General features: G+C 38.8%; 1 protein-coding gene across 3 annotated transcripts in view; it reads left to right on the forward strand.

The window, feature by feature from the left end:
- The window catches only part of EPHA6 (EPH receptor A6), a 371548-nt gene that overhangs the window by 15884 nt on the left and 338663 nt on the right, over positions 1-17001 (forward strand). For all 3 annotated transcript variants that reach the window (XM_081001496.1, XM_081001497.1, XM_081001498.1), the window contains exon 2: positions 14223-14287. In XM_081001496.1, coding sequence (XP_080857622.1) covers positions 14223-14287 — 65 coding nt within the window. The remainder of the gene's footprint in view (positions 1-14222; positions 14288-17001) is intronic.

Below are 17001 nucleotides of genomic sequence, written 5' to 3' on the forward strand. Positions count from 1 at the left end.
CTACATCAGAGAATGGGTGCCCCAGAGACTCTGCACCCAGTGTGACTGAACCGGTCACACTCACCTCTGCTTTCCTTTATAGTCTAGTAGCCTATTACTTCACAGAGTATATTTATGCATTCAAAATTTTTGTCTAAATAAGAAAATAAATTATATTTTAGACATTTTACTTTGGAAAATTAAAACAACAAATGCCAACTATTCAGGCTTTATGAGCTGCTTCATAAGAAACATAATAACTACCCAGCAAGGTGTGAATAGATTTATTTCACTCTGACAAGAGCAGTTCCTACACTGAAGAAATGAGGTAGACCTGGCTGTTTCTACCACCTAGAAACAGTCATGAATCTGAGACATGTGTCTGTGTATGAGATTAGGAGTATCTCTGTTGATAGGTCCTGAGATTAAGCAATGGGGGCACGGGTTATTCATGGCCCAAATTAATCTTCTCATATGTGATAGAGCACTCTGACCTTTTTGGACTGGAGACAGGCCTAAGTGCTGAGAGGACTGGGTTTATTCCATCTGTGTTGGCACTCCAGACTTCTAGGTTAGTGCCTCAGTACAGTGTGTGGTCATTGATTGTTTATTCACATAATCCCTGTGTAGCCAAAAAGGCAATGGAACCTATGAATTATCATTGCTGTCCAGCAGCTGTTGTTATCATGGTATAGAAGTTCAGTGGCCACTTGCCCTACTGCTGACTTGCCCCTGTAAACTTAAGGGTACCTTTCATGTAATAAATATTTAGGGAATTATGAGTAAATTAATGTAATAGCACATTTGAAAGATAACAATCCTATTTGGATGTTCTATTTACTTGCCGTGTATAAATAAACACATGATAAAGAGTTGGGGTGTGCTGTTAACTGCGCTCCATCTGGAACATAATCTTTATCCAGGATTATAAACTATGCATGGTGCTTACACAAGTAGAGGAGGCTCCCAGCCTCATACTTTCACTCTTAGTGAAAGAGACAGGGCCTAGGAGATGCTTGCATTCCCCTGCATGTGTTTATTTTCATGCAAGTAAATAAGATGCCTGAATAGGTTTATTATGTCAACAGGGCTTGTATTAAACCTGAAAGGGAAAAGGTGCAGCAGTGATGATATTCTTCTTCCCTAGCCACTTATGGAAATTTGACGGTGAAGATCAATGTTACCGGGAACTTCTTTTCTCTTGCTGTAATATGTAAGGGCTGAAAATGAGCAAACATGTGGCTAATGGTACTCACAAAATGACATCGGCTTTTCCAAGGATTTCCCTGTGCAGTTGTGCATCTTCATATTATAGCTAAATGATGTACTATAGCTTTACATAGAATTACATTACATCCAACTTTGGCTACAGTGGGAAAAGAGGACAACACTAGTTTTCTATCATTCTTCATTTTCATGTTGTGACTACTGCGTATAGTTTTGAACGTATAGTTTTGAATGGGAAGGGAAGTGCTGTGTTGGCATCTCTTGATGGAGAGATGAAGTCAAACCAGTCAGGATTATCTCTGACAAAACACAGCGTGAAGGTACTATATATGCACATATATTGTAAACACTATCAGTGGTGCATGTAATATGTGACTTGCTGTAGCTGAGGCCCTCTGGTTAGACTGAAGTTGCAGCTGCCCTTTATATTTTCTGACTGTTCTCTGCTGCTTCCTAGGTATTCTCAAAGGTTAGCTGCAGCTTCCTACATACAGAGACACATAGGCTCCAATTATCCTATTTATGAGGGCAGTTTTAAGTTTCTGATATCAGTCTCTGGAAAACATTATTTCTATTTTACCTTTTTAAAATGTTTTGAGTCACTACGTGTGGGGAAATGAGTAGCCATCCAGTTTCAATATGCTTGAGTGGTTAGCTTGTTAGACTGGCACTAGGTAGACTCAGGTTCAAATCTCTCCTCAGACATGAAACTCATCAAGCGACCTTAGGTCACTATCTGTCAGCCAAATCTACCTCACACAGAACTGTTACAGAAGTCAAAAGGGGGAAGAAGAATCACACATGCAGCCTTAAGCACCTTGGAAAAAAGGAAGGATATAAATAATTCTAACAACAGGGTTGTGGGTGCAGTGAGGTTGAGAATTAAATAATTAAATATGTTTTACATATCCTTCAGCAATATATTTTCCTCATTAGGAATATAGGCTGTTGTTATATAGGCTGTTGTTGCTTCGTGCCTATTCTGTGACCATACAGTATTAATTAACTATGCCTAGGGTTTTACAGTGCAATTGTATACAAGCCTAGTCAGAAATAAGCTCCATTAAGAGCAATGGGACATGCTCACAGGTTAAGTATGTCTAGAATTGCTACCTACACCACCTTGTTAGTATGTATTGAATTTCAAAATTCTAATATTTAGGTGACAAAATGGGCTATGACAAAAAGAAATCAAATTACAACCTCTAAATGTGTATGTGGGGAGGGGGAACCTTTTCCCTCAGATCTCGATTCAATAATCTTTATTTTCATTGTCCCATACAGAACAACAAAATTGAAAAACTCTACATTAGACATTCAAAAACCAACAAGCCTGCTATCCCAACTATCCCAGCCTGGTTACCCCCTAAAAACTCTGATACCCTATAATTGAATACAATATACTCACATAGAGACTACCTTACACTGCGTTTAAAACCAAAATTGCATTTGGATAGAAACTGTTTCTCAGATGGCTAGTCCTAGTCTTGACCCCATGGAAACAGCACACCAATTTTGTTCATTACTGTTACATTTTGAACCTCATTAATGGCTCACTGATCTGATTGCTACTGCTACATATTGAATCTTTTGTTCACTTAGGGTCCTTTGTACAATAGATTTTTCTTCTTCACACAAACAGCCCCAGACTTCCTTGGACAAACATTTCCATGCACCAAAATAACATGTGAATCATTGTTGATGCTGGGGTATGTTCTGCACTATTATTATTATTATTATTATTATTATTACTGAATCATCCATGACAATATATACCAGGGAACAGCTCATGTGAACTGAAAATAGATGGTGAGAAAATAGATGGTGTGCAAAAGCTACATATATATACAAGGGGCTACCCAGTTTCCCTATACTGCATATATTTGCTCTGGTTTATCATAATGCTGTAGTGTGTGTACAGTGGCTGTAGAATACTAGGCAGTGGTAGCTTCAGAATGGGGTGTGTGTGTGAAAATGAGGTTTAGCTGTTGCAATGTGTTGAAGGAGGAAGATCCAGGTGACTGAGGAAACTGCCTGCATACAAGTGGGGTTGCAGAAAAGGAAGGGGGGAGAACCTGGCATGTAAATGGGGGCGACGCTTCAGAAATGGAGTTGGGAAAGTGCAAAGCAGGCTAAGTTGGATTTGGAGGAAAGGGAAAGGTGTAGGGTGTTACTATGGGAAGAGTAATGGAGGGTTGGCAAGTGGTGGAGGGTTGGAAAGCAGGGGGACAGATTACATACTGGCAGTGTGCAGGCCCACGTGGGTGAATTTACATGTAAGACATTTAGCAGAGCTCAAACTAGCAGGCAACATGGTATCCCTGTTCTCCGCCTTGCAGCCTTGAACGGATTACAGAATTCAAATGAGGGAAGCAGTAAGGCAGATATGGCAAACCCCAGATTCCCTGTGCCCTTATTTCATCAGTGCTGTTTCCTGTGCTTACAACTTCCAGCATCAACTGCAAGCATGGGAAGCTTCCTCTGTGGATATTCATAATGCTGTCTGCTATAATGCAAGGATCAGTATGTGCTGAAGTGAAGAGATGCGTCTTGTTTTTTCCACCAGCCTCTTTTAAAATCACAGAATAGCAAACAAAAAAACCACACATCATAGCTATTCCATGGGGTTGCCAATCACCTAGTCTGTTTTCAGCCATTCTTTCCAGCAATTCTGCTATCCAGATGCATTTTCTTTCAGTAGCTTAGTGTCAATTGTAGATAGCAGGCAAATTTAAGTGTGCATATTTTTAAATGTGAATATATTTTTGAACTCATTAGCATAGATAATTGACAAATTGCCTTCTTTCTGCTTTGCTCTGGAAAAGATGGAAAACACCATGCTTCATTTGTGCACAGCAGACAGCAGTTAGTCATTTTTTTCCAAGTTACATAAGCAGATATATATGTTTGTTTAATTATTTTATTTTATTTAAGCATATAAAAATCCAACGAATTGAAACAGAACAAGCCATTCCATTATGGTGACCACACTAGTGAAGCATACTGCTATGCTGGTATATTTCACAGCCTGAAGAGCAGTATGATTTTGTGTTGCTTGCTTATGTATGTGTGGCATATGGGTTGGCAAAAGGCACCTATGCCCTTTAAATAAATTTCTCTTGAGAAAGCACCCTTCTTTCAAATACTGCCTCTGTTAGGTTCAAACTGACAGTCTTTCATCTCAGCCTTCTTGTAGTGAAAACAGCCAGCTAAATGACTGTGAAGCATAATAATGCTTCAAAGTTGAAAAGAATTTTTTACATGCATTAGAAACCCCCCAACCGTCTCATTAACCATATTTCAGGATTATTAAAATACTCTGCAGAGAGTGAGGACTGGCTTCCTGCCATAATTCCCTTGGATAGCACCATTCAGACTTGTAATATCTGGTAATGATCTTTGTATGTCACAGTTTAAACAACTGAAATACTAGTCTGATTGAAAAGGGACAGTGTATGTGTAAAATTAAGACGAATGGAATGAAAAAGTCAGAAAGATTTGTCATTAGCAATTGGTTTCAGTAAGATGTCTGAGTTTAACCATACACACAATCAGTACTCTTTTTGGTTTAAAAAATAAATAAATGATGTGCTGGTACTCCTATCTTAATAGAAGTGTCATGGGTGCCAGGACAAATTAGCTGTCGTGTGCAGTAATAAAAGAAGTTATGATACTCTCTACTGGTGAGTACCATCACAAAAAAGCACTACACACAATCCTTTTAATAGTAGAACCCTGAATGCTAAAAACAATTGACCTAATTCCAGATTACGTAAATTGGAGTTTCTGGTCAGCCAGGTTTATCTTATCCTAGCAAAAATGCTCGAATCACTTGGAATTCAGGGATTAGAGATGCAACAGTGGGCATTCAGACAGGACCTCCAAAGTCAGAGTGAAGCTTCTGATATCATACTGCTTGTCTGACCTCATAGGATCTTTCTGCAAATCCTACTGAAATCTCAGGACCTAAGATCAGTTATAGTTTTTGAAACAAACACTACAAAACAAACCTTTGAAACTAAGGTTACAAAAAGAGGTAGGGTAGTCTGGAAAGAGCAACTTTCATGTACACAATGACCAGGGCTTTTAGTGGCGTTTAAAGTAAATCTTGTATTATTTATTTCTTATATTTTTAAATCACCCCATAACATGGTTCTTTGGACAAGAAATATTTAACTCAAATTACAAAAGACAAAAGCACAAATGATAAAGGAAACACACAGTCAATAACATCCAAAACAGAACAAATAAAAATATATAAATAATTTCACATTATTTTTGTTATATTGTGAACTGAAACCATTTCATCAGAGTTAAAAGACAACATATCAGTATCAGTCTTACTTAACACAATAGTAATAATAATAATAATAATAATAATAATAATAATAAAATTTATTACTAATACCCCGCCCATCTGACTGGGCCTCTCCAACCACTCTGGGTGGCTTCCAGCAGGATATTAAAAACGCAATAAAACATCAAACATTAAAAACTTCCCCAAACAGGGCTGCCTTCAGATGTCTTCTAGAAGTCAGATAGTTGTTTATTTCCTTGACATCTGGTGGGAGGGTGTTCCACAGGATGGGTGCCACTGCCGAGAAGGCCCTCTGCCTGGTTCCCTGTAACCTCACTTCTTGCAGTGAGGGAACTACCAGAAGGCCCTCGGTGCTAGACCTCAGTGTCTGGGCTTAACGATGGGGGTGGAGACGCTCCTTCAGGTATAAGAAAGAATGAGAATGTGTCAAAACAACATAAGCCTTTCTCAGGGGACACAACTGGGAGGAAGGTAGCTATTGATGAAAAGATTCTCTCACTTATAGCTAGCTACTCTGTACACTTCAGATTCATTTATTAATTCTATTTATTATTGTTTTGTCCTACCTTTCATCCCCAATGAGCCATTGAGGTGGGAAAAGTCCTCAAATGGCAATCTTAAGACATTGGTAGGTCACATACATCTAGTGATCCTCTTGTGCAGGTCAGTTAAAATCTCTACAATCAACATAGATGTTGTTTTGATTAGATTAGATTAGAGCTAGTGCATTTCAATAGTTTAAGCAGGTGATTTTCAAGTGCACTTTATATTAGTTTGCTATATTCTTACTAGCTCAGTTCCCCAGTGGGGACACCAAAATGATGGCAGAATGGTGTTCTGTGCCTACATTCCCCCCCCCCCCCATAACCTAGTAGCAGAACACATGCTTTGCATGTAGAAGATCCTATATTCAACCACCAGAATATCCAGGTAGGGTTGTAAACTCTGAAGAGCTACTGCCAGTTAGTATTGAATGAGGAAAAAATGATGTCCCAAATTGTCAAAATTCAATCAATGCATGTTGTATTACTTATTTTTATTCATCACTCCGAAGGGTCTTGAAATATGCAGAATAAAATATGCTTGTTGCAGATAGGGACACAGATGGGCATTTTGCAAACAAGAAGACAGAATTGATAATAGATTAGGTTTGATTGTGTGCTGACATTTAGTACACCATCTCCAACCGGTTTCCTGTTGATATATTAATGTGCTGCTTCTAGTGCTAACAAATACACAAATGAATATAATCATATAATCCTAGTACTCTGTATTCTAAAAATAGAGAGTCCTTGCCCTAGATCTTCCATTTATTTGTATCTAGCCTTTTTGTAAAGCCCCCCCCCCCCAATTTGTTAGTACATTGCTGAACTTCTTAAGGTTAATTCACAAAACCAACTTTGCACTGCAAACTGCCTTTTGGGAATTGCTCAGGTCAGTTGAAGATCCACCTCTGTTGCAGTGTTATAAACTGTGCTATTTGTATAACTGGCCAATATTCATTCAGAAAAGGTCAATGTTTATTATATCAATTGATGTTGGGGACCCAAGTGCAGAGTACCCCAGAGACTGGAAAGGGTGAGGCAGTAGCAGGTGAAAAAATTGAAACAATTTTTTCAATTGAAAAATGCCAGAACTTTATTGAATACAGATGTAGGTAGACTTTGGCCTGGCCACTGAGTGGAGCATTTTTAAAAATAATTTTAACAATATTTGTGATCCAGTAAAAGAATAAAATTATTTTAGTTCTTATGTTTCAGAGTGGTCAGATAGCCTTTTACCAGAAAACAAATATTCATATCCCTTTTAACTCTGTATATCCCTCCCCTCTCATTTTCAAATAATTAGATCTGTCAAATATTCTGAGGCATTTAAGCTTTTTTTTTTAATGAAGAGAATTAGTTTACCAAAAAAAATTACTTTGGAAAATAACTAGTTAGTCACTATGAAAAACACACTTTGCTGAAACCCAGAAGCTGCAAATATAGAAATTCCAAAGCCTTCATCTTTGCTGTTGATGCAGCATGCAGCATATATATTTGGCTTTGCCTTCACAGCTCCTCAGCAGCACTCCAGAGATTCTTACTGACATTCCCCTTGCCTCAGTGGGTTACATAAGAGGCACTTAAGGCTGAAGTAGACCTTTGGAGAATTACTTTGAACTAAGTCACTCAAAGTGACATTACTTCATTTTCAAGAGTAGTGATGCAACACTTCTGCTGCACTCCACCGGCCTAATCATCCTTCCCCCAGATATATTCACTACAGGCCATTGGAAGTCTCAGAAGAACTGCTTTCCTAGGACATATTTGTCACAAATCCCTTTCTCACAAAGCAGCAGGGTTTTGATTGTTCTGCAAGAAGTTAATTTATTTAATGGCTGAAGCACAGATTCCTATTAGTAATATTACATTCTACACAAATTTTGACTACTTTGGCCCATTTAACGCACAACAAAGATTTAGTGGTTGATTTTATTTTTATTTTTACTTGATGGCAGAACAGAATGCTTCTTTCCTGCTATGGAGTGATGGTCTGTTCAGATGTGGGCTGTTTGTGATGTAGGGTGGGGAGCCTACTTTTGAGTCCTTTGGTATTCTCAACAAGGTGTATCTAACAAGCTGGAAACAGCCTTTTAAAATGGAATTTTCTGAACTGGACTAGGGTTAGCTGCCTCCCTTAGTTGACTCTCTTGTTCTATTACTCATTTTGTTACCATGAAATGAAAAAGCATAGCTAATGAGGGCTGGCTTTTTGTAATATTATAGTTGTTGTTGTTAATAAAATTATTTGTTAGTCACTTTTCTCACAGAGTGACCCACACGTAGCTTTTGTGCTTTTCAAGGTGCATGACAGGCGGGAACGTAACAGCTGCAGATATTCCCACCGTACAGCAACAGGAAAAACAGTATCACATACTGTAACATTTTTGCCAGTCACAAAGCTTTTAAAAGGCGCAGAAGCCCTCGCCAGACAAAATGAAGTGGCAAAGATTGTCCTGGTTGAAGCTTTCTAAAACGCCACCTTTCCTTGGCCAGGACCAGCCTGTCTCCTTCCCTCAGAGTAGGAGACGCCCAGTTTCAGGCCTGTGTTTTTAGAGCTATGCCAGACAGTGACTTGAGAACTCAGTTAAGCTACCTGAACTTGTACAGCACCGTAAATCCGGCGCTCATGGTTTAGCAGGCAGCATTTTGCCTCATGTTCCTAAGGAGTAGGATGCTTTTATTTTGTTTTATTTCATTGATAAAAGCTTGCCTCAAGGATGGGACCGTTTCTAGATTGCTTCTGGTTGTTAAGTGTGGCAGCCTGCCGTCCATGGCCTACTGACTCTGAAGCTGACTGGATCAAGTGGAGGGTATGAGGGATGCTGTGGGCTCTTATGGGGACCCCAAAAGTGAAGCAGTTGCGCAGGCTCTGGCAGCCAGGTGCCCTCCACATGTTTTGGACTACCATCAGCCTCAGCCTCACATCATTCTGCAGAGAAATAGGTTGGTGAAGGTTGCCCTAAAGCCATATGTCTGATGGCCATGACCTAGTCAGGCATTTCTTCCAGCCATTTGGATTCCCACCTGCTTTGTCCCTTTAACTTCCTGCCGGTACTACTGAGTTTCTGCTCCCTGTGTGAGCTTTTCCCATATCCCTTTAGTGTACTCCATTTCTCGGTTTTGCTCTGTGTTTTCCTCAGTCCTCTCCTGTAACTACGTTACCTCAGGTTTCTGTATTTCTCTCCCCTAGCCTCAGGGCTTTCTTCTCCCCCACCTCCTATTATTCCTCTCCCATTTATTTGGAACAAGGGTATCTTACTTTATGAATAAAAACCCAGCAAAGACAAAAAGCAAATAAAACAACAACAAAAGTAAACCGCTATAAAAGGAGAGGGGGTTCTCCTATATGATCTTCTCATACCTTGCCAGCACAGCTCTTCTTGCTTCTAACAATCTCCAGAGCCACCAATGTATCTTTATTTAAATATTCATTCATTGATATTGTTATATTGCCTTTATATAAGCTGTGTAAGTATTCTTATTATATTGTGATATATGGTTTTTTTATATAGATAAATGGTTGTTGCAAGAAGCACATTGTACATTGGGACTGGGACATTCAGAAGTGTCTCACATTTAACAGATGAAAATAGGGACATTGTTGTACACCTTTTTCACAATGCCAAAAATGCATTGCCTGAGTTCTCCCACAACTGTTGAGACTCTTTCTTGCACCTGTGGTGTGCTGTGTTGATTTTCTATGCAGCAGCCAGCCTCTCCACAGGCTTCTGAAGCAGGTATATTCGGAAACTGGTTGCAATTTTTATAAAGCAGCTACAACCCAAGCACATTCGGCAGTGCTTACAATTTGGGCAGGGTGCAAGACCTCTTGAAATAATGAATTTGGACATAGCCTAGGTTTGTTCACATAGCAGAAGCCAACTCCAATGCAGGCATGCAGGCATGATAGCACCATTTTAAAATCCAAGTATCTGGGCCTCCATGTATCCCCAAATGCCAAATAAGAAATAGTGATTTTCCAGAAACACCATCAGAACAACAACAACAACAATCTTTAGTGGCTGGGGAAACCCAGTCTGATGGGCAGGGGATAAATTATTATTATTATTATTATTATTATTATTATTATTATGGAAACACTGCTTTCAAATATCTTTTAATTTTATCAGAAAAGTTGCCTGTGAACACTCTGTATTTCTGTCAATACATAAAATGTTTATGAACATTCTAAGCAGGGGTGGCTAACCTCCAGATTTTGTTGGACTACAACTCCCATCAGCCTTTGTTTGTTGTGATGTTACTACACTAACAAAGACGTGTATCTAAGTGTTCCCTCAATGCAGTGCTTTTTTCTGGGGGTACGCAGGGGTACGCATACGCCTAAACATTTTTAAAATCTTTGTACTTTTGTCCATTTACTGTAATTATTTTTCCTGATTTGAATTACAAATTGTTGATTTTCTTGAGTAAAAATGAGAGTACCCCTAAACATTTTTTTTTAGAAAAAAGCACTGTCTCAGTATATTGATGTACATGGAGAGTCCCTTCATGTTTTGGACATTTAAACTGATTTTTTTCCCTTTCCATTGAAGTAAATGACAGACTTTTATAGTAACTAGTCCACAGCAAACAGAAGGATCATAACTTCTACCGGTAATTATTCACGGATAACTCTTGGGGTAGGCTAAGATTATTATTTTTAAAAAATTAACCTGCTAAATCCAATGCAAATTTGTTCTTCCTCTTTCCCCTCTTTTAATGTACAAAATAGGAAGCTTATTTCTGCACTTTCAAACCTTAGAAAGGCCAACTTCCACACTCAGTGTATTAATGTAAATTTTTAAATCCCCTTTATACTTTTTGTTATGCTTTTGGATTAGGCTCTTTTGGAAAACAGGCAGCTATTTGGGGCTTCTGAATATATTCTGAATGCACTGTTTTCTTCAGGCAGAACAATTTGCACAGCGGTAAAAATTATAGTTAAAAATACTAACCCTGGGTAGGCATCTATTATACCCATTATCCTAGAAAAGTTTCTATGCAAATATTGTCAAAGATTTCAGCATAGCAGGAACATTTTCTAAGCCTTTAGAGTTGTTTTGGTAGAAAATACTGCTAGTGAAAGTTGAAATAAAAAAAGCTGCATTGTTAGGAGGTCCATATTTTCCCCATTTTAATTGCCTAATGGTACTTGCCAAAGAGACTGTAATTTTATTCAGCTGTGTAGCTTACTTTAAAAAGCTTCAACTCTTAGTTGTCATTATTTTTCGAAGAATAAATTGACACCAAAGAATAAATTGTGTGTGCAAACTTGATGATCACACTAGGATGACTATCAGAAAGTCTGGGTACAAGAGTTTGGATTTGATATCCCGCCTTTCACTCCCCTTCAGGAGTCTCAAAGCGGCTAACATTCTCCTTTCCCTTCCTCCCCCACAACAAACACTGTGAGGTGAGTGGGGCTGAGAGACTTCAAAGAAGTATGACTGGCCCAAGGTCACCCAGCAGCTGCATGTGGAGGAGTGGAGACGCGAACCCGGTTCCCCAGATTACGAGGCTACCGCTTTTAACCACTACACCACACTGGCTCTCAAGAGCTAGACTAGTTCAGCCATCCTCAACCTGATGCCCGCTAGCAGGGGCTGGTGATTGTTGTAGTCTAACAACATCTAGCATGCACCATGTTCAGAAAGTTTCTTCTAGATCCAGGGAGAGGATAGCTTAGAACACATATCAAAAAAAAATTAGTCTTCTGAGCACATATTTAGAACTATGACCTAATAATGTAATGGGAATACTGAGCAAACATCCATAGACTAACCTGTATGTCCTTGTGGAGTTGCTTTACTTAGATATGAAATGTCTTTTTAGCAACTCCAGGCAGTGGAGCAGTTAGGTAATTTTTGAATCTGGACTCAGTGGTTTTACAAAGCCTCCCTCTGTGCTCTTCTATGTTATCAGTGATACAAAACAGTTATTTCTAGTTTTCACCAAAGACATACTTGGTGAATATTCAGCAGCATCCTGTTTGGCTTTGGGATGTAAAAGCCATTCCATGTATTGCTTGCCTCATCACTCCTTGTATACTAGGATAAGGATTAAAGGTAAAGGTACCCCTGACTGTTAGGTGCAGTTGCAGACGACTCTGGGGTTGTGCGCTCATCTCGCTCTATAAGCCGAGGGTCAGCGTTTGTCCACAGACAGCTTAACCAATTAGTCCAGGATGTGTTTTGCTCTCTTAGTTGTGGAGGTTTACTATAACTGGACAGCTTATAGGTTCATAGCCCACTTGTCTTGTATTACATTTTCCTAATCAATACCTTTGTGGTTTGGTTCTCTAATTATGTCACATTTTATTATTCAAACATCATACATTGACTTATAACAAACTTTCCCTGAATAATAAGCAAGCCAGAGACTTACTACAGAGATTAGACTTTATGGTCACCTAATGCTGCTGTTGAACTGTCATTTCTACTTAGAGAAATATTAGGTGCATAATGTATTATCTACAGAGGCTTACAATTTAAAATAAATTGCTGAAGACAAAACTCACTACCCTTGGGTCTTCCAAAACTGAAGGTCGCTTCTCGGCCTTTTGACTAAGATCAAGTGTAGTATCTGAACTTTATTTTTCTCCATAGAGCAATTAGACACTTTTTCAAAGTTCCACAAAATACCAAAAACTACGTTGGATGAATAATGCAAATAAAAGCATTTTTACCGGCAATTTAATTGCCTTTGCGGTTCATCCTAGTTTGTGTGTTCCTTCTTCAGTCACACGCATCCATGCAAAATTTTGGATGTTCTTAGTAGAGCTGCCTCCTATGTTATGGAGCAGAGGCAAAATAGATTATGCCTCTCTTGTTATAATCTAGTTCAGTACCTTTTTAAAGGAGTCAGCATGTGTTTAACTATCTTAAAAACATAAGAAGATCCCTGCTGAATCAGAACAAGCCCATCCAGTTTAGCATCCTAGTCTCACATTGGCCAGCCAGATGGCTATGGAAAGTTCACTAGCAGGACATGAGTGCAACAGCACTTTCCCCAGTTGTGCTCCCACCTACCAAGGAACTGATACCTATTTGTCTAAAGCCCTTTTAAAGCCATACAAGTTGGCATTGATATGCCTCATGGTAACAAATTTCATAAACAATTTCTGTGTGAAGAATAACTTCCTTTTGTCTGTTCTGAATCTTCCACACTAAGCTTCATTTGATGACCCTGATGTCCCATATGAAAGAGGGGGTAAATGATTGCCTGTCCACCCAGTTTGGAGAGATAATTTTGGAGCTGTTTGCAATCTCTTTTTGTTCTTGACAGCCTCTACCATTTTGGTGTCATCAGCCAACTTGGTCACCTTGCTGCTCATGACTAACTCCAGATCATTTATGAACAAGCACATGTCCCAGTACTGACCTTAAGAGAACTCCACTTCTTATATTTCTCTGTTGTGCACATTAGAAAATAGTAGCAGAAATGTATATACTTTGCTGATACGGAAATCAAAGAGATTAGGTTAGGTTCAAAATGGCAGACAAAACTCAGGTGGGAGTTATGCACAACCATGCATATGGAGTTTTGAACATTCTTACTTTGCAGCAAGTCATCAGCACTTTAAACTGGAAACATGGTTTGCTTGTTCCAATGGGCAAGTGGAAACTTCCACACCTGGATTTAATACATTGAGCTCTTACCTGTCTGCTATTGGTGCTTTAGATGTAAGGTCACATAGGAGGAGCCCATGCCTTGCCCCCTTCCCACAACAGCGTCTCCCTGTAATGGAAGCGGTGTTGCTGTAGAAAGAAATCGTAGCATGGGGCTTCTTCCCATGACCTTGAACTTTTAGAAAGGGAGGAGGAGGAGCCTTATTGCAGAGGCTGATGTAAGAATGGGCATTCATTGTCATTGAACTGCCCTTCTTTCTTCTTTTGTTATGGTTTTTCAACTTCACTTTGTATTTCTGTGTTAATGTGTTATGTTTTAATTCTAACCTCAGAACATGCCAATCTTTTTTCATATTTTTGTAGAAAGTAAATGTTTGCTATAAGTAAGTTTTTTTTCTGAGATATGCAAAAAAAAATCAAAGCAGCTCTTATTTACACACAAGTTGTAAACCTATAAGAGGTTTTTTTAATATCTGTATAAAGTGGGTTTTTCTTTCAACTAATTAACCTTTTATTTATTTCTAGTTGTATTGCTTGATACAACCTCTGCAATTGGAGAGCTAGGATGGAAAACCTATCCTCTAAATGGGGTAAGTCTATCTATTTAGATTTTCATTATTCTGCATTTGCAGTTTTAAAATAAAGTCAAACAAATGGGCAGTAACTTTGAGGACTAATGCAGTAGGGACAAGTGTACTCAGCTCTATGAAAAACTGGGATTTAGTAAATATTTCTAATAATAGAACTGCATACATAAAAGGCTATACATACAAAACAGCATAAATATTTATGACAGTTAGGATTTTTGTTGTTAAGGTGTGAATATCTTTTTTGCAACCTTGTGAAAATCATGATTTACAGTTTTAAAAAGTATATGAATGAAATTGAATGTTATACTTCAAATCATATTGAGCATGATTTAAAATGTATATTAGGGCTATCTGAAAAGTGTAAATAGGAAATTTCCCTACTTGCTGTTAAGAATATGAATGTTACCTAGATTTTGTTTTGTCAGGTTTAAAAGTTCATTATTGCAAACATTAACCCCAGTTCAATGAACCATCTGCAAAACAGGGTCCCATTGCTAGCCATGGAAGTCATGGATCAGCAAATGCAAGCTGTTGCTTAACAAGGGGAAAGCCCTAGCTGCACTTGCATTAGTCAGCTGTTGGAGTCTGGCCGTGATGTTATGCAAATATAAAATACTGAGGATACAAATTGTTGGGAGTGCTTTATGAAGCCTCAGCTGTCATAGCTGGGGAACTGCTAGTCTTGCCACATTTTGTTATAAGTTATTGCAACACTCCTATTTGTAGAAATGAAACAAAGTTTGAGAATACTATGGGTATGCAATGAACCCATGGAGTGATTCTGTACACCTGTTTCAATCTTGGTAGGAGACCAATATATAAACATGATAGCTGCAGTAAATAAAACATGAACAGCAAAATAATCAGATCTAGCCTAGCCTTTCTTCAGTAGGTCCATTCGCTCCTTCTCGGACAGGAGGCTTTGCAGGCGAGCCCCGGGGTTCCTCTGTGAACTGGCCTATTACAGGCTGGATCGTCCTTCTGCTGCCAAATTGGCCAATGGCGGCAGGAATTAGAGGACATTCCCCTGGGCATGGGACCAACTGACCAATAACGGCACTTGGCCCCACACCCAGGGCAAAAATAATTTCCCGGCCTGCTGGGCCTTTTGGCTTCTCTCTTGGCAATCCTTCCAGGACTGCCAACTTGACTAAAATATTGGGGTGGCTCAGGTAAGCCCTGCCCCACATAATATATGGCGCAGCGCACGCACACACTACTTGAATGGCAATGCCCATCAACATGGGAGGAGTGCCTCCTCAAATATTTTATTGGGGAGGGGCGAAGGGACCTCAGCCCCTAGGAGTTGGTTCCTACAGCTCCTTTTGACGTTGCACTACTGGTGTATAAGCCACTGCGGTATGTAGTCTACTCACTGTGGTCAGGTAATGTCAAAAGTAATGTCATGTGAGAATGACAAGTCCATGATGTGGCCCCTTCAGATTCTAGCATTGTTGAAATTTTCATAATGGGCACCTCTGGTGAACCACTTATCTCCAGCTTTGCTTAAGTGATCTCAATCTTATGGCACTATTAAGGTATGAAGGGATTATTAAAAAGGTCTTGGAATCAGCTTCTGCTTGGCAAATGGAAGTAACTTCTTGCAAAAAAGAATATTGACAGTCCACATGCTTTTCTGTGCATAGCAGTACCTATAAAACTAGGCCCTATATGTTTACAGCTGGAAGTAAGTGGCAGGAGTGCTCTCATGATTAAAACATAAAGGTGGGAGCACCTGTAAATTCATAATTCAATTTGATTGGTGCATGTGAGAGATTGAGAAAAGGAGATTCCGCCCCCCTCTAGAAATCATTAGTTCTTCACTTCAGAGATCAGGTTACGCTTTCCACTTGGCTAGTTCACTTAACAGCACATTGGAGGAACTTGTATAGTTCAACTTTTAATTAAGATGCAATATATTTAAGCACTTAATCCATTTTATAGATTAGGTTCTTATCCTGAGAACTCTTTAAATTAAGCAATTCTGTTGGCAGTATATAATTTATTTTTATGTGTTGTGTTGCCTTTTCAATGCTGAGTTTTTATGACGATGCTTGAGATGGTGCAAAATAATCAGAGATGTGAGGCACATATCACCATGCAACTCCTTTTCAATTTAGTGGGTTTTGTGCAGCAGAACGTCCTGCTTGGTTGTGTGCACAGAGTATTGAAAGTAGTTTAATTTTTGTTTCCTCCTTTGGCTCTTTTTTCTAGGAATATATATTATATTTCCTCAATACCGAAATATATTTTTTTAAAGTTCTTTTAGTGACTTTGCCCTTAGGGACTTTAAGCAATATGGCATTTCTTAATCTTAGACTGTTTTCAAGTTTATGGATTTAATTTTTCAAGGTTTTACAATCCTTTTTATTCTCGGGTTGTATTTCCAGTCTATTAATAAGTACAATTTACATTTGCAGTCCTCTGTATTTTATATTTTTAACTCTGAAATGTGTTTTCCTTGGAAAACAGAGAGAAAACAAGATGTGGTATACTGTATTTATTATTCTATTCATCTGCAGAATCCTTCTTAAAATCAATAGGATGATGAGAGGCAGATGACTCCAATTTTTTAAACTAATTCATCTTCATCTGAGATTAAAAGTCCCACCAGATTACTCCTTAATTGATGCTGGTAGTAGCCAGATGAAACTGGGTGTTTTGAAGGAGATGGCAGAGCTAGGGTCAAAGAGCCACTGCATTCTAAACCAGTC

Source organism: Podarcis pityusensis (genome assembly GCF_964106645.2).
Source record: "Podarcis pityusensis genome assembly, chromosome: 4".
NCBI lineage: Eukaryota > Metazoa > Chordata > Lepidosauria > Squamata > Lacertidae > Podarcis > Podarcis pityusensis.